We start from the raw sequence: 15,717 nt of genomic DNA, 5'->3' as shown, positions 1-15,717 counted from the left end.
GTCTGGGGGGCTGCAGATGGGCAGACTGGGTGGGATGTGGCTTGGTGGAGTGGGCTGCCTTGGCCTGTGATGGGAGGGAGCCGTGAGCCCCCTGGGCCATGACCCCCAGTGATGGACACAAGCCTCTCCTCAACCACAAGCCCCCCTGGCCATGGTCTCCCCCTAGCCATGGGGCCTCCCACCTGCTTCCCCACCACCCACCCACGACTAGCAAACCCAACCTTGAGCGGGCAGGGGGCACAGGGGATGCCCAGGAGCATCCTCAGACATGAGGTACCGGTGGTGTCCCCCGGCCGTGGGCTGTGCTGTGTGCTGCTTACCGATATCAGCTTTATTTAAAGAAACCCAACCCAAACCCGCCCCCGGGGCTCGCAGCGGCGGCGGGGCCGGGCCGGGGGCGGGGGCGGGGGCGGGGGTGCGCTGAGAGCGGCGGGTCCCAGCCCGCCCCTTCCCCGCCCGCCGCCGCCATGGGCACCGCGGGGCCGCTCTGCGCCCTGCTCCTGCTGCTGGGCACCGGGACCGGCACCGGGACCGGCCCGGCCCCCCCGCGGGTGCTGCTCGCCCTCCTGGCCCGCAACGCGCAGCACTCGCTACCGCACTTTCTGGGAGCCCTGGAGCGCCTGGACTATCCCGCGGGGAGCATCGCCCTGTGGTGACTGAGCGGGGACCCCCGCGGGGAACGGGGACCCTGGGGAATGGGGATGCGAGGGGGGGAACGGGGTCCTGGGAGATAGGAGGGACTGTGAGGGGACTGGGGAGCCGGGGGCGGTGGGGACACAAAGGAAAATGAGGGCGGGGAATGCGGAGCTGGGGAGAATGAAGGGACTGGGAAGTCGGGGTGATCCTGCCCTAACGGGGGCCTGGGCAAGGGGAACAGAGATCTGGGACATCCCCCTTTTACCGTGCTGGGGGGTGTGGGTGGGAGAGGAGCCCCCCATTCCTCCTCTTCCTCACTCTTCCAGCGCTGCCGTCTCCTGCCTGAGCTCGTCGGAAACTTTTCTGCAGCTGCTTTTGCGGGGGGCCAAGGCGGGGGCTGGCGGGGGGTCCTGGCAGGGGTGGCCGGGCTGGGGTGGGGGCCCGCTCCTGGCAGTGGGGGCGCGGGGGCCCTTGCCTTTCTCTGCCACGGCCCCCCAGAGCCCCTGACCCTGTGGGGTGTTTCAAGAGCAGCTGCAGAGCTGGGAGCTGAGGTGGCAGCAGGTCCTGCCTTGTCCCCCGTGTCCCAGCGCGTCCCCATGACACCAGTGCCAGGGGTGCAGCTCAGGGCTCTTCAACAGGTCGAGGGTGCTGGGGAGTGTGGGGACTTGGGGGTTACCTCAGTGCGGAGTGGGGCTCAGCCCCTTCTGTGCTGGGGTCCTTGTGACAGTCATTGCGAGGCTGGACAGGAGAGTTGGTGACGGTTGCTGTGCATAGCAGGGAAAGGTTTGGAGAGGGGGGTCTGCTGCTTGGGGGCGGTTTCCTCCATCTGCTGGAGCTACAGGATGCACAGGGTGCAGTGGGGTGCATGGGCAGGGGGATGAAGCCACTGTGCTCCGATGAAGTTTGTGGTGGGCAGCTGCAGGGCTGGGATGGGGAGGGCACAGCTGGGGCTGCTGCTGGGCTGCAAGGACAGGGGGGTGAGTGCCACAGGACAGCCTGACTGGCGGCGGCACGGGGAAAGAAATTACCCATTTGCGTTCCCCCCCTGCCAGCACAGCCTCAGCTCCTTCAAATTATACGTTACATTCCCAAGCGAGTCTGTCACTGGCGCAGCCTCTTGGCCCCGGAAGCATTTCTAGTGCAGGGAGGGGACCACGATTATCCCTGTCCCTTGTGGGGGAGCCCCCAGATGTTGATGTCCTTCTATCCCAGGTGTGCGACGGACCACAACTCTGACAACACGACAGCGATGCTGCAGGAGTGGCTGGGGGCGGTGGGGAAGGACTATCACTCAGTGGTCTTGAAGGTGCAGGAGGAGCCCAGGTGAGTTGGGAGGGTGGGTTGTGAGGGGTTTCCAGACCAGCACCCGCTCCCCAGCCGGGGACGCTGCCAGGACGAGCCGGTGGTGGCAGAGCTGGGCTGACTCAGCCGCCGGCACGCCGTGGCATGCACCGAGTTTGTGCGTTCCCAGCCAGCGGGGTTAACCCCTGCCTCCCCCCCAGCTCCTACTCCGATGAGCTCGGGCCCAAGCACTGGAGTGACAAACGCTACGAAAACGTGATGAGGCTGAAGCAGGAGGCTCTCACCTACGCCCGGGAGCAGCGGGCAGACTACGTCCTGGTAAGGGGCAGGGGATGTGGGCAGGGTGGGTGCCAAGGTGGGTGTCCCTGTGGCTCCAGGACCTCTGTTTCCTCCCCCAGTTCATGGACACCGACAGCATCCTGACCAACAACCAGACCCTCAAGTTTCTGATGGCGCAGAACAAGTCAGTGGTAGCCCCCATGCTGGACTCACAGACCTTCTACTCCAACTTCTGGTGCGGCATCACGCCCCAGGTACTCCCCAGGGAAGGGGAACCCCCCGTGGCAGAGGAATCCCCCACCATGGAGGCATCATGATGATGTGCCGCAGGGGTACTACCGCCGGACAGCCGACTACTTCCCCACCAAGAACCGGCAGCGGGTGGGCTGCTTCTCCGTCCCCATGGTCTACGCCACCTTCCTGATCGACCTGCGGAAGGAGGAGACCTCGCGGTTGGCGTTCTACCCGCCCCATCCCAACTACACCTGGGCCTTTGACGATATCATCGTCTTCGCCTACTCCTGCCAGGCGGCTGGTGAGGGCCGGGGGACATAGAGGTGTCGGGGGCCAGGAGTTTGGGAGTGCCACGGTGCTCACCCATCCCACCCGGCAGGTGCGGAGGTCTATGTGTGCAACCAGCACCGCTTCGGTTACATTAACGTCCCCGTGAAGGCCCACCAGACACTGGAGGATGAACGTGCCAACTTTGTGCATCTCACGCTGGAGGCCATGGGTGAGCACCCATGGGTGGTGGGGTCCCAGAGGTGTCCCCTGCCCCAGAGGTGACAGGGACCCAGTGGCAGTCCCCAGGGCATGGCTGTCAGCCCTGGTTCCTGGCCAAGGGGGTCTGGGCTCCACCAAAGAGGTGTCCCCTCTCTCCACAGTGGATGGCCCCCCCATGCAGCGCTCCAGACACATTTCCCTCCTCCCCAAGCCGCTCACCAAAATGGGCTTTGATGAAGTAAGTGACTAGCGGACTCCCTCATGTCCCCTTGTCCATCCCTCTGGTTGCATCCATCAACAGCAAAGCCCACCACAGGCTTTGTCTGAGCCCCCTGTCTCCCATCTGCAGTGGCCAGGCAGGCTGTGTGTCCTCCTGTGACAATGTACCCCCTCGGTGGGGCTCTTCCCTTCCCCCCAGATCTTCCTGATCAACCTGGTACGGAGGCCAGACCGGCGCCGGCGGATGCTGGTGTCCCTGCGGGAGCTGGAGATCGCCCCACGGGTGGTGGATGCCGTGGACGGGAGGTGACTGTGGGCAGACATGTCCCCACTCTGCCAGCCCCCCAGTGTCACTTTGGGGAAGGGACAGGGGCATGGCAGGAGGGGACACCTCACCAATGCAGCCCCTTGCCTTGCAGCACCCTCAACAGCAGCGACATCAAGGTGCTGGGGGTGGACCTGCTCCCCGGGTACTACGATCCCTTCTCTGGCCGCACGCTCACCAAGGGCGAGGTCGGCTGCTTCCTCAGCCACTACAACATCTGGAAGGAGGTACGGGGCCACGGGGTCCCTAAGGGCCACCAGCTTAGGGCAGGGACCCTGTGAACATCACCCGGTCTCTGGAGGACCTGCGGAGAGGGGTGTCCTGCAGGGTGAGTGGACCCAGTATGGCCCAGCTTGGTGCTGGGATGGGATTGCACCTTTGTCCCCTTCCCACAGATTGTGTCCCGCGGGCTGGAGCGGTCGGTGGTCTTTGAGGACGATGTGCGCTTTGAGGCCGCCTTCCCGGCACGGCTGCAGCGGCTGATGGAGGAGCTGGAGGGGGCACAGCGGGACTGGGACCTCATGTGGGTGCTGGGGCTGGGGGGACGCAGGGTGAGGGTCCCCAGGGCTGGCTCTCATAGCTCACTGGCCACCCCACAGCTACCTTGGGAGGAAGCAGGTGAATGAGGAGGATGAGGCGCCCGTGGAGGGTGTGCGGAACCTGGTGGTGGCTGGATACTCGTACTGGACACTGGCCTACGCCATCTCCCGCCGCGGGGCACAGAAGCTGCTGGCCGCTGAGCCCCTCTCCAAAATGCTGCCGGTGGACGAGTTCCTGCCCATCATGTACGACAAGCACCCCAAGTAAGGAGCAGGGGGCGTGGGAGGGGTGCTGGGGGGGTGGTGCAGCCATGCCGGTGATGGAGCGTGTGTTTCTTCTCCGCCATCGCCATCCCAGCCCGTTCCCTCCCGCCCGGCATTACTCATGCTGGAGGAAAACATCTGTAGCATGAGCTCATTCCCCCCCGGCCGCTGCCTGGCCGCCAGCCCCTGGAAAATGGCCCTTTGCCAGTGTGGGGTGGGGGGACGGCGGCGGGGATGGAGCCAGGGCTCAATGTTGGCCCCACACAGGGGTCTTGGCCTCATGGTGAGGGGGGTTCATCCCCCTGCACCCCAGCCCCTGGCTGCGGGTCTCAGCCCCATCTTTGGGGCATCCCCCTGCCCTGCACGGTGCCTTCCCTGAGCAGTCAGTACAGCTTTCTCAGCCCTTTTTTTCTCCACCGGGCCACGCTCTGTAAGCCAATTTCTCCTCCCGGGTCTGCTCTGCTTTCCCCAGCGAGGATTACAAGCGGCACTTTGCACCCCGGGACCTGCTGGTGTTTTCGGCTCATCCCCTCCTGGTTCAACCCACCCACTACGCTGGGGACAGCAACTGGCTGAGTGACACCGAGACCTCCACCATCTGGGACGACGATGCCAAGAAGACCGACTGGGCTGGCTCACAGAAGACCCTGAGGGACTCGCGGGGGGGTGCCGGCCACCTCCGCTCCACCGCCCACGACGAGCTCTGAGGGTGAGCGGGGCCATGGGACCCACACACAGGGGACAGAGTGGCTGGGAAGCATCCTCCTGCCAGCACTGTGTTCAGACACATCCTGGCTCCCTGGTTCCTTTTTGCTGTGCTGCAGCAGCTCTCCCCTTCAGAGTCAAAGCATCGGGAAATGGAGATAAGACTTTCTCCTCCAGGGATGAAAAGGATGGGGATGTCCCGTGTGGGGCTGTGCTGGGCTGGAGGGGACTGGGAGACTGGGTCCTGCTGCTCCCTGAGCCTTTGCTGCTCCCTAAGCGAGGAAGGGACAACACTCCTTTGCCTCCCGCCAAAGTCACTCTAGCTCAGAGAGAGCTGGGGGCGTCTCGCAGGGAATGTTTCACCCTGGGGCGGCTTGCTGCCCCCCAAAAGCCGGTCTCCCTGGGGCTGTGCCTCCGCGGGGCGGCCGTGCGAGCACTGGCAGTCACCTGGCCCCACGGCAGCACCGCCACGGTTAACGCCGGGTCAGACCATCCCCGTCTGAGGTTGCTTGTGCTGGCAGCAGAGCCTCCCCGGGAGCAGCCAGACCGGGGGAGGCTGGAACACAACGCTCTGCTGCAGGCGCGAATGTGTCGGGGCTGCTCCTGCCTCGACCGCTAATGTTTGCATCCTTGTCTCCTAGGGACCAGGGATTGTGACCCGGCTGGCAGCACCGTAGGCCAGTGGCCTGATCCTGCTTGAGAGACGCAGCCGCCCTGGCTGGATCCCCCCAGGATCCTTCAGATCCACATGCGTTGAATCCACCCACGGCAGGATCTGTCCTTGCCCTGCCTGGCAGAGGGACCAGGGGAACGCTGTGCTCTGTCTCTGCTGAGGACATGTCTCCAGGACCGCCCTCAGTGATGCCAACTCCACCGTCTCCCACCGGTTTGGACTTTTGGCAGCGTTTTTCAGGCCAGGGACTGGTTCCTGTGGTGCTATATGTGGCTTCTTGCCACCAATGGGGAATTGTCCCTCGCCTGTGCCATGTCTGGGCTGAAGTGCAGGGAGGATTAAAGCAGACCGTGTTTGAGCTGATGTGACGGGTGCTGGCATTGCCGGGTGGCATTGCCCCACGTAATGTCCCCACTGGGGTCACCGGCCTCCGAGCTGCAGTGGTGACAGTCAGATGGTTCCCCTGACCAGGGACTGCTTTGGGAATTAAAACTGTAATGGGGAAAGGGTGTGAGGGAGGTGCGAGACAGACTGAAGCTTTCTCCTGGGGGTGAAAGAGTGGGTGGCACTTCTGCAGATCTTGGCTGTCCCCTGGGAATGCTGATGGAAATGATTTAACTCCTTGGTGCTGGTGTCCTCAGTGGAGGGTTTGGCCTTGGGACTGAAAACCTGACACCAGCTCGAGCACTGAGATGTGCAGCCGAGTCCTGCTGGGCTCCGGCATCTGTCACCTCTGTGGCCAGCTCCGCAGGACGGGCTTTGTTTTCCAAGAGCCTGAGCTTGTTTGGTGCTAAACCTCAGCTCCTTGTCAGGGTGACATACTGTTGAAAACTGAGGGTTTTTTTCTGGGGTGGAGGAGCAATTTCCTTAAAAACAGTGTAACTAGCCCTGGTCTGGGCGAGCTGGAGAGCTGGGAGCTCCTGCTGGGCCCCCAGAGCTGCTGCCTCTCCCACCCTGGCCTGAGCCGCTGCTGGGGTTAACCCGGGACGGTGGGTTGCTGCTTTCCCCAGGGTTTGGGGGGCTGCACTCCTCTTCTCCCCACAGCTTGATGAAGGTGATGGAGCAGTGTGTGGCAGCCCCAGTAGCTGAGACCCACAGCGGGATGTCTGTGAGCATCAGGTGTTCCAGGAGAGCATCATTCAGGGCAGGATGAACAGCAACATCAGGGACCCCCTGAAGGAGAACAACCGGCTGCAGGAGATCATGTGGGACCTTAAGATCTGAGTGGATCTACTGGAGAACAGGGAGAAGGAGATGGCCAAGTGCACGCTCTGCAACTGCAGGGTCCCTACCAGTACAGACACTGGTGACATGGCATGGTGGAGGTGATGGCAGGTTGGGGACACCTTCCCTGCCTGTCCCCTGGTCACAGGCAGCCTCAACACTACGGGAGAAGCTGGGGATGGAGTGGAGGAAGGTCTGGTGCCAGCTGGAGGGGAGGAAGGAAGTGGCAGCAGCGCTGCGGTACGCATGACCCAGCAAGGGTCCTGGTGCTGGTTCCAGCACCCGCTGGGCTGCGGGCGAGGAGCTGCTTGTGCTGGGGCTGTTGGCGCAGCCGCGCTCGCAGGGCTGCCCTTCCACCGTGAGTCCCATAACGGGTCTGTGAGAAGGAGCCAGAACTCCTCCGGCTGTTGCAAACTCCAGGATTTTGGCTTAAAACCACCTAACTCAAAAACTATGAGGCCAGCCCTGAAACTCACTGCAGCTCAGTGGGAGCTGCCCTCGTGTGCTGCCGAGCTACGAGATTCCAGGAGACTTGTGATTGCCGCAGTTTCTCAACAAAGCTGACGTGGTTTTGGACTCTGTGGAAGTCGCTCCTGTCACTCCCCCCTTCCCACTGCAAGCTTACCTCCAGCCTGGGCTGGGGGACGGGGATGGGAACAGGGATTTGAGCTGCAGAGAGCCAGGGAGTGCACATGGTAGAGCCAGCAGCGAGGGTTTATTTAATTTCTGTGCCAAATCACCACACAAACCCACCACAGGGGTTTGAGGAGCTGCTTGGATCCGTGTGGGGACAGACAGGGCTGCCCCAGCTCCCGGCCAGGCCCCTCTGCAGGGCTGGCTCTGTTCTGCACCACGGTCACCCCGGACAGCCCGCAGCTCCCGGGGTTCACGTCAGCCCGTCCCCTGGGTCCCTCACGGGTGCTCTCTGCAGGACATGCTCCAGCAGGAACGTCGCTGCCTGCGCCAGGACCTGCTCCAGCCTCTCCTGCTCCCCAGCGCTGAACGGAGCCAGGACATAGCTGGACGCTGTCACGTCACCCTCTGGCCGCCCGATGCCAACCCTGAGCCGGGTCATCTCCTAGGAAGGAAGAGAGAGAGCTTGAGAAGCTTCATCTCAAGGGCTGAGGCAGAGCTGGAGCAAGAGGACAGTGCTGCGAAGGGGGCTGGGCAGCGAGGGAGCAGCTCCTCATGTTTTCCAGGTGGTTTTGAGTGCTTGTTTCAAGAAACATGATTTTGGAAGAGGCTTTTGCTGGGCTGTGCTGAGATCCCAGGCTCCTGCCAGGCCTGGCAGAGCCGCTTGAGCTAATTGTTTCCATGTCCTCCATGGCAGCCAAACCAACATCAGCCCTCAGGGAAACAGAGAGAGGGAGGGGAAGGAGAAAAGGGGAGAGAGGAAAGGGAACAGGGGCTTGTCTGAGGGGACTCAGAAGGACAGGAGCAGGGGGACGACAAGCCGTGCACTGAAGTGGAGGCAGGACTGATCCCCTTGCACCGAGTCCCGCTCACATTGGATTGCAGAGCGCTGATGCAGGATCGGACGCCATTGTGTCCCCTTGGGAGAGAAGGAGAAAACCCACTGTTAGTCTGTAAGAGACGCTCCCCCCCGATATGGGCTGGGGGTCTCTTGCCACAGGGACCTGTGGACATGGTCCTAGCCAGAGGCTACAGTCCCCATGCCCTGGCTCTGTAGAACATCCAGCCCTGGGGCTGAGAGCAGCTGGCTGGAGGGGGACAAGGGACACAGGGCTGAGACAGCACATTCTGTGCGTGTCAGCTCTCACTGCAGCTGGTGCACGTGTGACTGAGCACTGTCACCCAGTGCCGTCCCTGCCCTGTCCCGCAGTGGAAGATTTCCCGAGTTAAATGTCTTGAGGCTGACCCAGGAGCTGGTGCTGGGGCAAGCAGAGCGCTATAAAAAGCCCATGTGGTGCATCTGATGGGCTGGATCCAGCCCGCAGCCGCTTCCAGGAGGCTCCCTGCCCTTCCTGCCAGGGCAGGATGCGGGAGGCTGCCCGAACAGCCAGCTGTGGCCTCTGCAACCGGGACCAGGCCCAGGGCTGGCGCTGAAAACACCGCCAGGCTGGCGGGACAGCGCCAGGAACGGCTGTAAGGGCACGGCAAGGCCCAGATCAGCTCACACAACCAGGGAGCGGGGCCACCCCGTACCTTGCGCTGCCTCCCAGCTTGACCGCCACCTTGCCCAGGGCCTTGTCCAGGTCATCGTGAACCAGGTAGATGTCTGCTGGGCGGAGGTTGTAGATCTCAGCTTTGGAAACAGAGACACAACCCAAGAAATGAGCGGGAGACAGACTCACCAGGGCCTGACCTGCAGTGACCTGCGCTGGGCAGGGGACAGCAGGGCTGTCACAGGGCCGGGTGGCACAGGGGTGACAGCTGCTCACCAGCACTGGCCACGCTGAGCCCGTTGAGGTTCATGAGCCTCCGCGGCTTGAGCAGCACCAGCTGCAGCCCGTGTGCCGCGGTCAGGGCCACGTCGGCGCAGCACCGCCCGTCCGCTCGCCAGCCCTCGGCCGCCGCCAGCTGCCGGGCCAGCCGGTCCAGCACCGCCATGCCCACGCTGTGCCGGGTCCCCCACAGCCCGTAGTTGCCCAGCCCGGCCACCTGCCCGATAGGTGTCAATGGGGCTCTGCCGGGCCGCCTCCCCGGGCCTGACTCCCCCCCAGCCCCGCTCCCCCCGCAGGCTGGGTCCCCCCCGCCCCGCTCCACCCCGGGCTCCCCGCTGCTCCCGCTCCCAGCCCCGCGCCCACCCGACCCCCCCGTCCCGACCCCCCCGTCTCGACCCCCCCGTCTCGATCCCCCGGCTCTCCCCGCCGCGCCCCCTCGGCCCCGCCCCCGCAAGCCCCGCCCCCGGCCCCACCATGACACGCGGCCCCGCCCGGCTGACGAGCGACCGCGCGCGCCCCGCCAGCATCCCGCCGCGTGCTCCCGTGCCCCCGTGACGTCACGCCCACGCGACGCCCATGGCCTGGTGCCGCCTCTTAGCCCCACCCCTACCCGCCCCCTCCGCCATCTTGCTTACGGGCAGCACCGCCATCTTCCTCGCGGGCGGCGGGGCGGGGCCGGGGGGCGGGGCCGCGGCGGTACCGGAGGAGCAGCTGGGGAGGGCCAGGAGCGGTCCCTGCGGAGGGTCCGAGGGATACGCGGTCCCTGCCCGCAGCTGTGCGGGAGCTGAGTGCCCGGGGCGCTGCCCGGTGTGTTCCCTCTGTTCTGTTCCCGCTCATGGCTCTTTTCCTCTCCACATCTGGCAGAAAGGGCTGCGCTCCTGTGGCCAGTGGGAGCCACCGCCTGCTGGTCAAAAGCCTCGGCGTGGATCCACGGGGGGTGAAGGGTTCTCAGACTCCGCGGGGATGAGTTTTCCAAGGAGGAGACCCAGGTCTCACCACGTTGCCACTGCAGATCCTTTCCTCCTGCGCTGCCTCCTTCCAAGGAAGCCTGTCCGGGAGGAGACTGCCCGCGGAACCTCAGAGAAAACCCTTCAGAGCCACCCAAACTCACCATTCCAGCTGGTGTGACAGCAGCAGGTGCGTGCCGGAGGTTATTTGTGGAGGCCCACCAAGCAGGGATGCTCAACCCTGAGTGTGAGGGTTTCACTTGCTCTGGAGGGACGTGGCTTCCACCTCCTGCTGCGGGGGCAGCAGCCCTGCAGACAAGGCTTTGGGACCCAGAGATGCGCTCAGCAGCGTGGGAGAAACTGCTGCTGGTGCAGGGAGAGCCACCGGCTTTCCTGGCCCTGCACCCTCGGCAGAGGAGCTGGCCCAGCTACTGCTCGTTTCCATTCAGCTCTGTGCCGCTAAATCCCTAAAGTCCCGTGGCATTCAGGCAGCTGTTCTCATGCAACTGCAAATCTTTCATGTCCTTCCGCACAAGCCGCAGTCAGAAACCCAAGCAAACTACTGTTTTCCAACCATTTATTTCATAAAAGATTTATTTTAAAATTAGATATTTCTAACATTTTTGGAAGAGGTGAGATGTTTGAGCCTGTTTGGGCCAGCTCCTGGGCAGTGTTTGGGTGGTGTCTAAAACCACTGTCCCCAAACTCTGTCCCTGGACTGGAATGGTCCCTGGTGCTGGCAGCTCCTTTCAGCATGGGGCCCGAGCAAAGTTGTCCCCAGGTCCCCTGTTGTGACACTCTCAGAAACAGAGTGGACACTGGATCAGCTAAAACCTGCAAGGTCTGACCAGCAGAAGGATGCAGAAGAGGCTCAACAGCTCATAGCACAAACTCACAGCCTGCTGTAGAAATCATCACTGAATAAACGGAATTTTCAAAACCATTCGTGGCACCATGGTCTCCCCTGGAGGTAGGATGGAAATTTTTCATAGCTGGGAAAACAAGGGAGAACTCTGTTATTTTCCTGGTTTGCTGCAGGGAAATCCTTTGCACCTTGGGGGAAAGATGGACATGGGGCAGTAGGAAGAGCTGGGCTCTTGGCAGATTGGGTGTTGCCACCTCCCACGTTACCCCCCTGCGCTTGTTAACGGTGAAGCTGGTCCCTACCAGCACCCATTCACAGTGAGAGGAGGCTGGGAAGAAGTTGGCTCAAAAACTTGCTTGAAGGGAAAACTATGCAATGTTCAGGGTTCACAGGCCAGCGCTGCAGCAGTCGGCACCAGCACTGTCGTGTTTTACCAAGGGGCACAGCCACGCTTTAAAAAGTTTTAAATAACTGTTAAAATGCTGTAGGAAAAAATAAAAAACAATCTGTAGGCTCAGAATCTTGGTGTGTTGGGTACGAATAGCTGCCAGGAGAGGGGAGAGCAGCAGGTGGGTGCTGCTGACAGGGTGAGAAACCTTCCCCCCGTTGTCACAGACGTCCCGGGTGATGCATGGGGCTGGTTGGATTCACCGTCACTTGGCCAAAGGGTCATTAATAAAGTGCTTTAAATCATGTCACTTGCACTTGGTCCCGCAGCTACATCCTGCAGCGGCTTCTTTGGGGTTGGAGAGATGAGTCTGGCAGGAGAACGACGTCCTGCTGAGAGGGAACACACAGCTCCCACCGCTCATCCCGCCAGTCCTGGGCTCAGCTGCTTTACAGCTCTGTATACATCCCCTATAGATCTGAGCGAGGCCCTTGTCAGTGGCTAGAAGAAAAAACTGATCCGAGAGGCCACTGTTTTGCAGCCTGTGGAGGAGAATATCTTCTCTTCTTCTGGGAAGTAGGGGATGCTGTCAGCCACCTCCTGGACAACATCCGAACGTACTTCGAGGCCTTGCTGGCCAAGTTCGCTGATGACACACTGCTTCACGTGGTGGTGCTTCAGTGGGAGGAAGGGCACAATGAAATCAATGAGATGTTCGTTAATGATCCCAGACTTCCAGAATCCACCTGCAAAAGCAAAGGAAGAGACAGGTTTTACCTTCAGAGTCTCTGCACTCCTTGGAATTCTAAGACCTGCTTTGTGTGAAACCAAAATACTTGGCTGAAGATGGATCTGCTCTGGTTTTGTACAAGGAGAGAGCTGAACCCATCAGTTGTCACCCCCCCTATAGACTTTTTCTCCAGGAATAGAGGGATTTAGCTTGACTGGTCTGAGCTTAAGCTCTGCTCCCTCGGACAAGGGCACATCCAGGAGATGCAGGCAGGCAGTGGGGATCGGCATGGCCTGGGGCCTTTTCAGCAAGCATGCTGCACCATTGTGAATACACCTGGTCTCCAAAGAACTCTGCTAAGTGTGGTAACAGGTCTGTTGGCTTGGAAAGCCGGGCTATTCCTTCCCTTTGCCAGGAAACCTTGAGGGGATCAGAGTTTCCTGCCCTTGAATGCCCTTTGCCCCTTTCTGGGAGGTGGCAGGCGATGTCAGTGGCTGCTTGGAACAGGCCTGGCTGCCTCTGCCAACCTCTGACCCTGCAGAAAGGGCTCTGCTCATGGACTCACTTTGAGGGTTTTCAAACACAGCTTTGGAGATGGCCGACTCCAGGTCCTGCAGGCTGATCTCCTCCCGGTCCTTGTGGGCACGCCAGAGATCCAGCGTCATTTCGTTGATCTGCTCCCCTCCCGCATTGCTGCACAAGAATGAGATGGATGCGTATTTAGCAGGAATCCAGGAAAACTGTGATGCAGGACAGAGCTGGCATCTGGCGCCCTCCAGCCTGCATGAGTTCAAGCCAGGATCTCCCAGCGTGGCCTAAAATGACTCCTGTACAGGTAGCCAAATAAAGGCTACTCACAATGAAACTGTGTCTCTTGGAAGAGGCTCAAGGCTTGGAGAAGGAAAACTAAAACAAATGTGTGGTCTGAAGTGGGTATTGACCTCTGCCCAGGTGAGCAGCAGTGCACTGGGACGTCCCGTGATGCCACAGAGGGGCCTCTCGTACCTTATGAAGATGAAAATGGCTTTGCGGTAGTTGTTCCCGTACACAACCCACGAGGGTCCCAGGAATGGTATGATCACATCAATCAGGCCTGGGTGCATTTTGTCCATCTCGTCAAAGAGAAAGGCCGACCGTCCACAGTTTGTCAAGTTCCCTTGGATCCAGCGCTTCAGGTTTTCCTAGAAAAAATACCCACCAAGCTGTAAGGCAGCGAGATACTGAGGGCAGCAAGGGAGGCTTGAGGTACCCCTGAGCGAAGGCTGAGGCCTGAGCTCAAGCAGAGCCGAAGGTGCTGAAAGCAGCTTGTCCCCAGACAGCAACACCTACCCGGAGCAGAACAGCCAGCACTGGAGAGGTCTCCTTTATTCTGGGTTTGGCACAGCGGCTGTTACTGGCTTTATTAGCCCATTGTAAGTCTTTTATTACAGATTTAAAGGAGGCAGCGAACTAAAGCTGGCAATTCAGACTCCTACAGTTCCCCACATTCTTCTGTTTCACTGTGTATCTATACAGTTCCCAGGTACTGAGCGCTAGAGGGGAGATGTGCTTTTTGCCACCTCCTGTTCTGGTGCAAAAACCTGTGCCTGCGCTCACCAGAAGAGCTCTGGCTCTTTACCACTTCAGTAATAGATAGCAGCCCACACAAAACCACTCATATTGCCTGGAGGCATGTGTAAGACTTAATTGAAGTACTTCACCCAGAACAGGTTTTACTTTCCTGAGAGTATTATTTTTTCTAAGGACACAATACAACAAATAACTTCTCCAAACACCCAGAAAGGTGCACCCATTCCCTGCTCTGCTGAGGGTTTGTTCAGCTAACCTTCACATTTTGATTCCTTCCCTTTCGCAGCACAGTTAAGAGTCTAGAGCTGCTGTTCAGGAGCTGTTTGCTATGCAAGGAGGGGATTACAAGTCTAGGCACATGCAGGTTTCCACAGCCATTGAGCTGTTTGGAAAGCAATGGGAGCATTTTAGTGCCTTTCATCTAAGTGAAGCGCTTGTGCATTCAAAGGGCTGTGTAAATATTTAAAGAATGAGAACAGCACCACAGCAGGGACTGCTGTGGGGAAGACGAAAGTGATAACATTGCCGGAGTATGTCATGGTTACTAGTGGATCCTTCAGCCAGTGTGTGGAGCCACTTGCTCAGCTGTGTCTGAGAGGGCAAAGAGTTTCAATTCCTACTTTACATCAGGAAACAGCCTGAATGTGTATGTACTGAGGATCATGATAGACATAACCAATGAAAATCCCGATGAAAACACACGCTGCTGAGAGATGTCCCTTACCTTGTACTGCTCTATGTGCTCTGTGTGGGGGAAGTGCACTAGCGGAGAGAACTGGTGAACGTACGGGCTCTGGAGCCCACCCTGGAAGAGGTAGCGGACGAGCATGGAGCTCACGTAGGTTTTGCCTGTTCCTGTCGAGCCGTGGAAGGACATCACAAGGGGTTTCACCGGGTTCTGCTTCTCCAGGAACTCCCTCAGTCCCTTCATCACCTGCTGCCTCACCAGGGGCTGCCCCACCAGGTTCCTGGCCAAGTCACACTCCAGACCTGAAGCAAAGTCACATCAAGATTTACCAAATGCGGGTTGAAACAGCTCGAGTCTCGCACTGTGGTTCCCACCTCCGCGGGCAGCCCCGGCTGCAGAATGGCCCCGCGGCTCGGTCGTGTGGGGTGGGGAGGCTGAGACCCGCTCTGTGTCCCGCTGCGGGGACAGTCTCCTGGAGCCGCCCTGTCAGCCGGGACCCCCTTCCTGCCGCCTCCCAGGCCTCGGGGCTCCACAGGCCTCCGCACCTCAGGACCGCCCCTTCTCCCTCCGCACCTCACTCCCCAGCCCGGGCCCCCCGCCCCCGCTGACCGCGCAGGTCGGGCCCGAAGGCACACTCGCAGTCCGCCGAGAAGCCGCAGCGCAGCGCCCACAGGTCCCAGGCGGCGGCGGGGCGGGCGGCGGCCGCCAGCAGCAGCGCCAGGGCCAGCGCCGGTGCCGCCGCCGCTGCGGGGCCCATGGCGGCCACGGGCTCCGGCACCGCCCGCACTACAGCTCCCGGCGTGCTCCGCGAGGGGCGGAGTCAGGGAACGGGCGGGGCTTCATTGAAAGGGGCGTGGTTATAGATCGAGGGGCGGGGCCAGGCACATATAGCCCCGCCGCGGGCAGGTTCTCCGTGTCTCGCTCGCGGCCGGTCCTGCTGCGGGGTTGGTGCTTTGGGGTCCCCGGTGTTCCCTTGCAGAGTGGGGGACAGCCCCGCCCCATGGCCCTTCCAGCAGAGGGCTGTCCCTGAGCCCCTGCAGAGGTCTGGGGGCCAGGCAGGGGTGGGTTCAGGGACATGCTTTAGTGCTAGATTTAGGTTACGGTTGGGCTCAATTATCTTAAGGGTCTCTTCCAACCAAAATGATCCTCTGATTCAGCACGATGGTTCCCCTCCTCAGCCCCTCCCGGGGCTCTGCTCTCTAGGGGAGCTGGGGCTGCGTTTAAATGACACTCATG

General features: G+C 60.9%; 3 protein-coding genes across 3 annotated transcripts; 1 reads left to right on the top strand and 2 right to left on the bottom strand.

Moving 5' to 3' along the window:
• The first annotated feature begins 428 nt into the window (after positions 1 to 428).
• On the top strand, positions 429 to 6,028 carry CERCAM (cerebral endothelial cell adhesion molecule). Its single transcript, XM_082067764.1, has 13 exons — positions 429 to 652; positions 1,849 to 1,959; positions 2,139 to 2,256; positions 2,337 to 2,471; positions 2,548 to 2,752; positions 2,831 to 2,950; positions 3,102 to 3,178; positions 3,359 to 3,465; positions 3,579 to 3,711; positions 3,880 to 4,007; positions 4,084 to 4,287; positions 4,760 to 4,996; positions 5,634 to 6,028. Exons 1-12 carry the CDS (start codon positions 468 to 470, stop codon positions 4,992 to 4,994), a joined length of 1,758 nt encoding a protein of 585 aa, XP_081923890.1. The 5' UTR covers positions 429 to 467; the 3' UTR covers positions 4,995 to 4,996; positions 5,634 to 6,028.
• Positions 6,029 to 7,576: 1,548 nt separating this feature from the next.
• On the bottom strand, positions 7,577 to 9,844 carry PTRH1 (peptidyl-tRNA hydrolase 1 homolog). The gene is made up of 5 exons (XM_082067521.1): positions 9,768 to 9,844; positions 9,292 to 9,511; positions 9,056 to 9,155; positions 8,396 to 8,441; positions 7,577 to 7,967 (listed from the first exon to the last, which is right to left on the bottom strand). The coding sequence occupies exons 1-5, from the start codon at positions 9,819 to 9,821 to the stop codon at positions 7,776 to 7,778; spliced, it is 612 nt and encodes a 203-aa protein (XP_081923647.1). The 5' UTR covers positions 9,822 to 9,844; the 3' UTR covers positions 7,577 to 7,775.
• Positions 9,845 to 10,817: 973 nt separating this feature from the next.
• On the bottom strand, positions 10,818 to 15,281 carry TOR2A (torsin family 2 member A). Its single transcript, XM_082068051.1, has 5 exons — positions 15,091 to 15,281; positions 14,518 to 14,783; positions 13,230 to 13,405; positions 12,790 to 12,917; positions 10,818 to 12,240 (listed from the first exon to the last, which is right to left on the bottom strand). The coding sequence occupies exons 1-5, from the start codon at positions 15,236 to 15,238 to the stop codon at positions 11,996 to 11,998; spliced, it is 963 nt and encodes a 320-aa protein (XP_081924177.1). The 5' UTR covers positions 15,239 to 15,281; the 3' UTR covers positions 10,818 to 11,995.
• Between the last annotated feature and the right edge of the window lie 436 nt (positions 15,282 to 15,717).

This window comes from Streptopelia decaocto (genome assembly GCF_964273445.1).
Source record: "Streptopelia decaocto genome assembly, chromosome: 17".
NCBI lineage: Eukaryota > Metazoa > Chordata > Aves > Columbiformes > Columbidae > Streptopelia > Streptopelia decaocto.
The sequence above is the reverse complement of the archived record's forward strand: the minus strand, read 5'-3'. Positions and strand labels throughout refer to the sequence as shown.

Coding starts and splice junctions, on each gene's coding strand:
- CERCAM (XM_082067764.1), top strand. CDS start 468: ATGGGCACCGCGGGGCCGCTCTGCGCCCTGCTCCTGCTGCTGGGCACC. Junction 3,179..3,358: donor CCAAAATGGGCTTTGATGAA/GTAAGTGACTAG, acceptor CCTTCCCCCCAG/ATCTTCCTGATCAACCTGGT. Junction 3,466..3,578: donor GTGGATGCCGTGGACGGGAG/GTGACTGTGGGC, acceptor CTTGCCTTGCAG/CACCCTCAACAGCAGCGACA.
- PTRH1 (XM_082067521.1), bottom strand. CDS start 9,821: ATGCTGGCGGGGCGCGCGCGGTCGCTCGTCAGCCGGGCGGGGCCGCGT. Junction 9,512..9,767: donor GGGCGGGGCCGCGTGTCATG/GTGGGGCCGGGG, acceptor CCTATCGGGCAG/GTGGCCGGGCTGGGCAACTA. Junction 7,968..8,395: donor TCAGCGCTCTGCAATCCAAT/GTGAGCGGGACT, acceptor CTTCCTTCCTAG/GAGATGACCCGGCTCAGGGT.
- TOR2A (XM_082068051.1), bottom strand. CDS start 15,238: ATGGGCCCCGCAGCGGCGGCGGCACCGGCGCTGGCCCTGGCGCTGCTG. Junction 14,784..15,090: donor CTTCGGGCCCGACCTGCGCG/GTCAGCGGGGGC, acceptor ACTTTGCTTCAG/GTCTGGAGTGTGACTTGGCC. Junction 12,918..13,229: donor GCCATTTTCATCTTCATAAG/GTACGAGAGGCC, acceptor ATTCTTGTGCAG/CAATGCGGGAGGGGAGCAGA.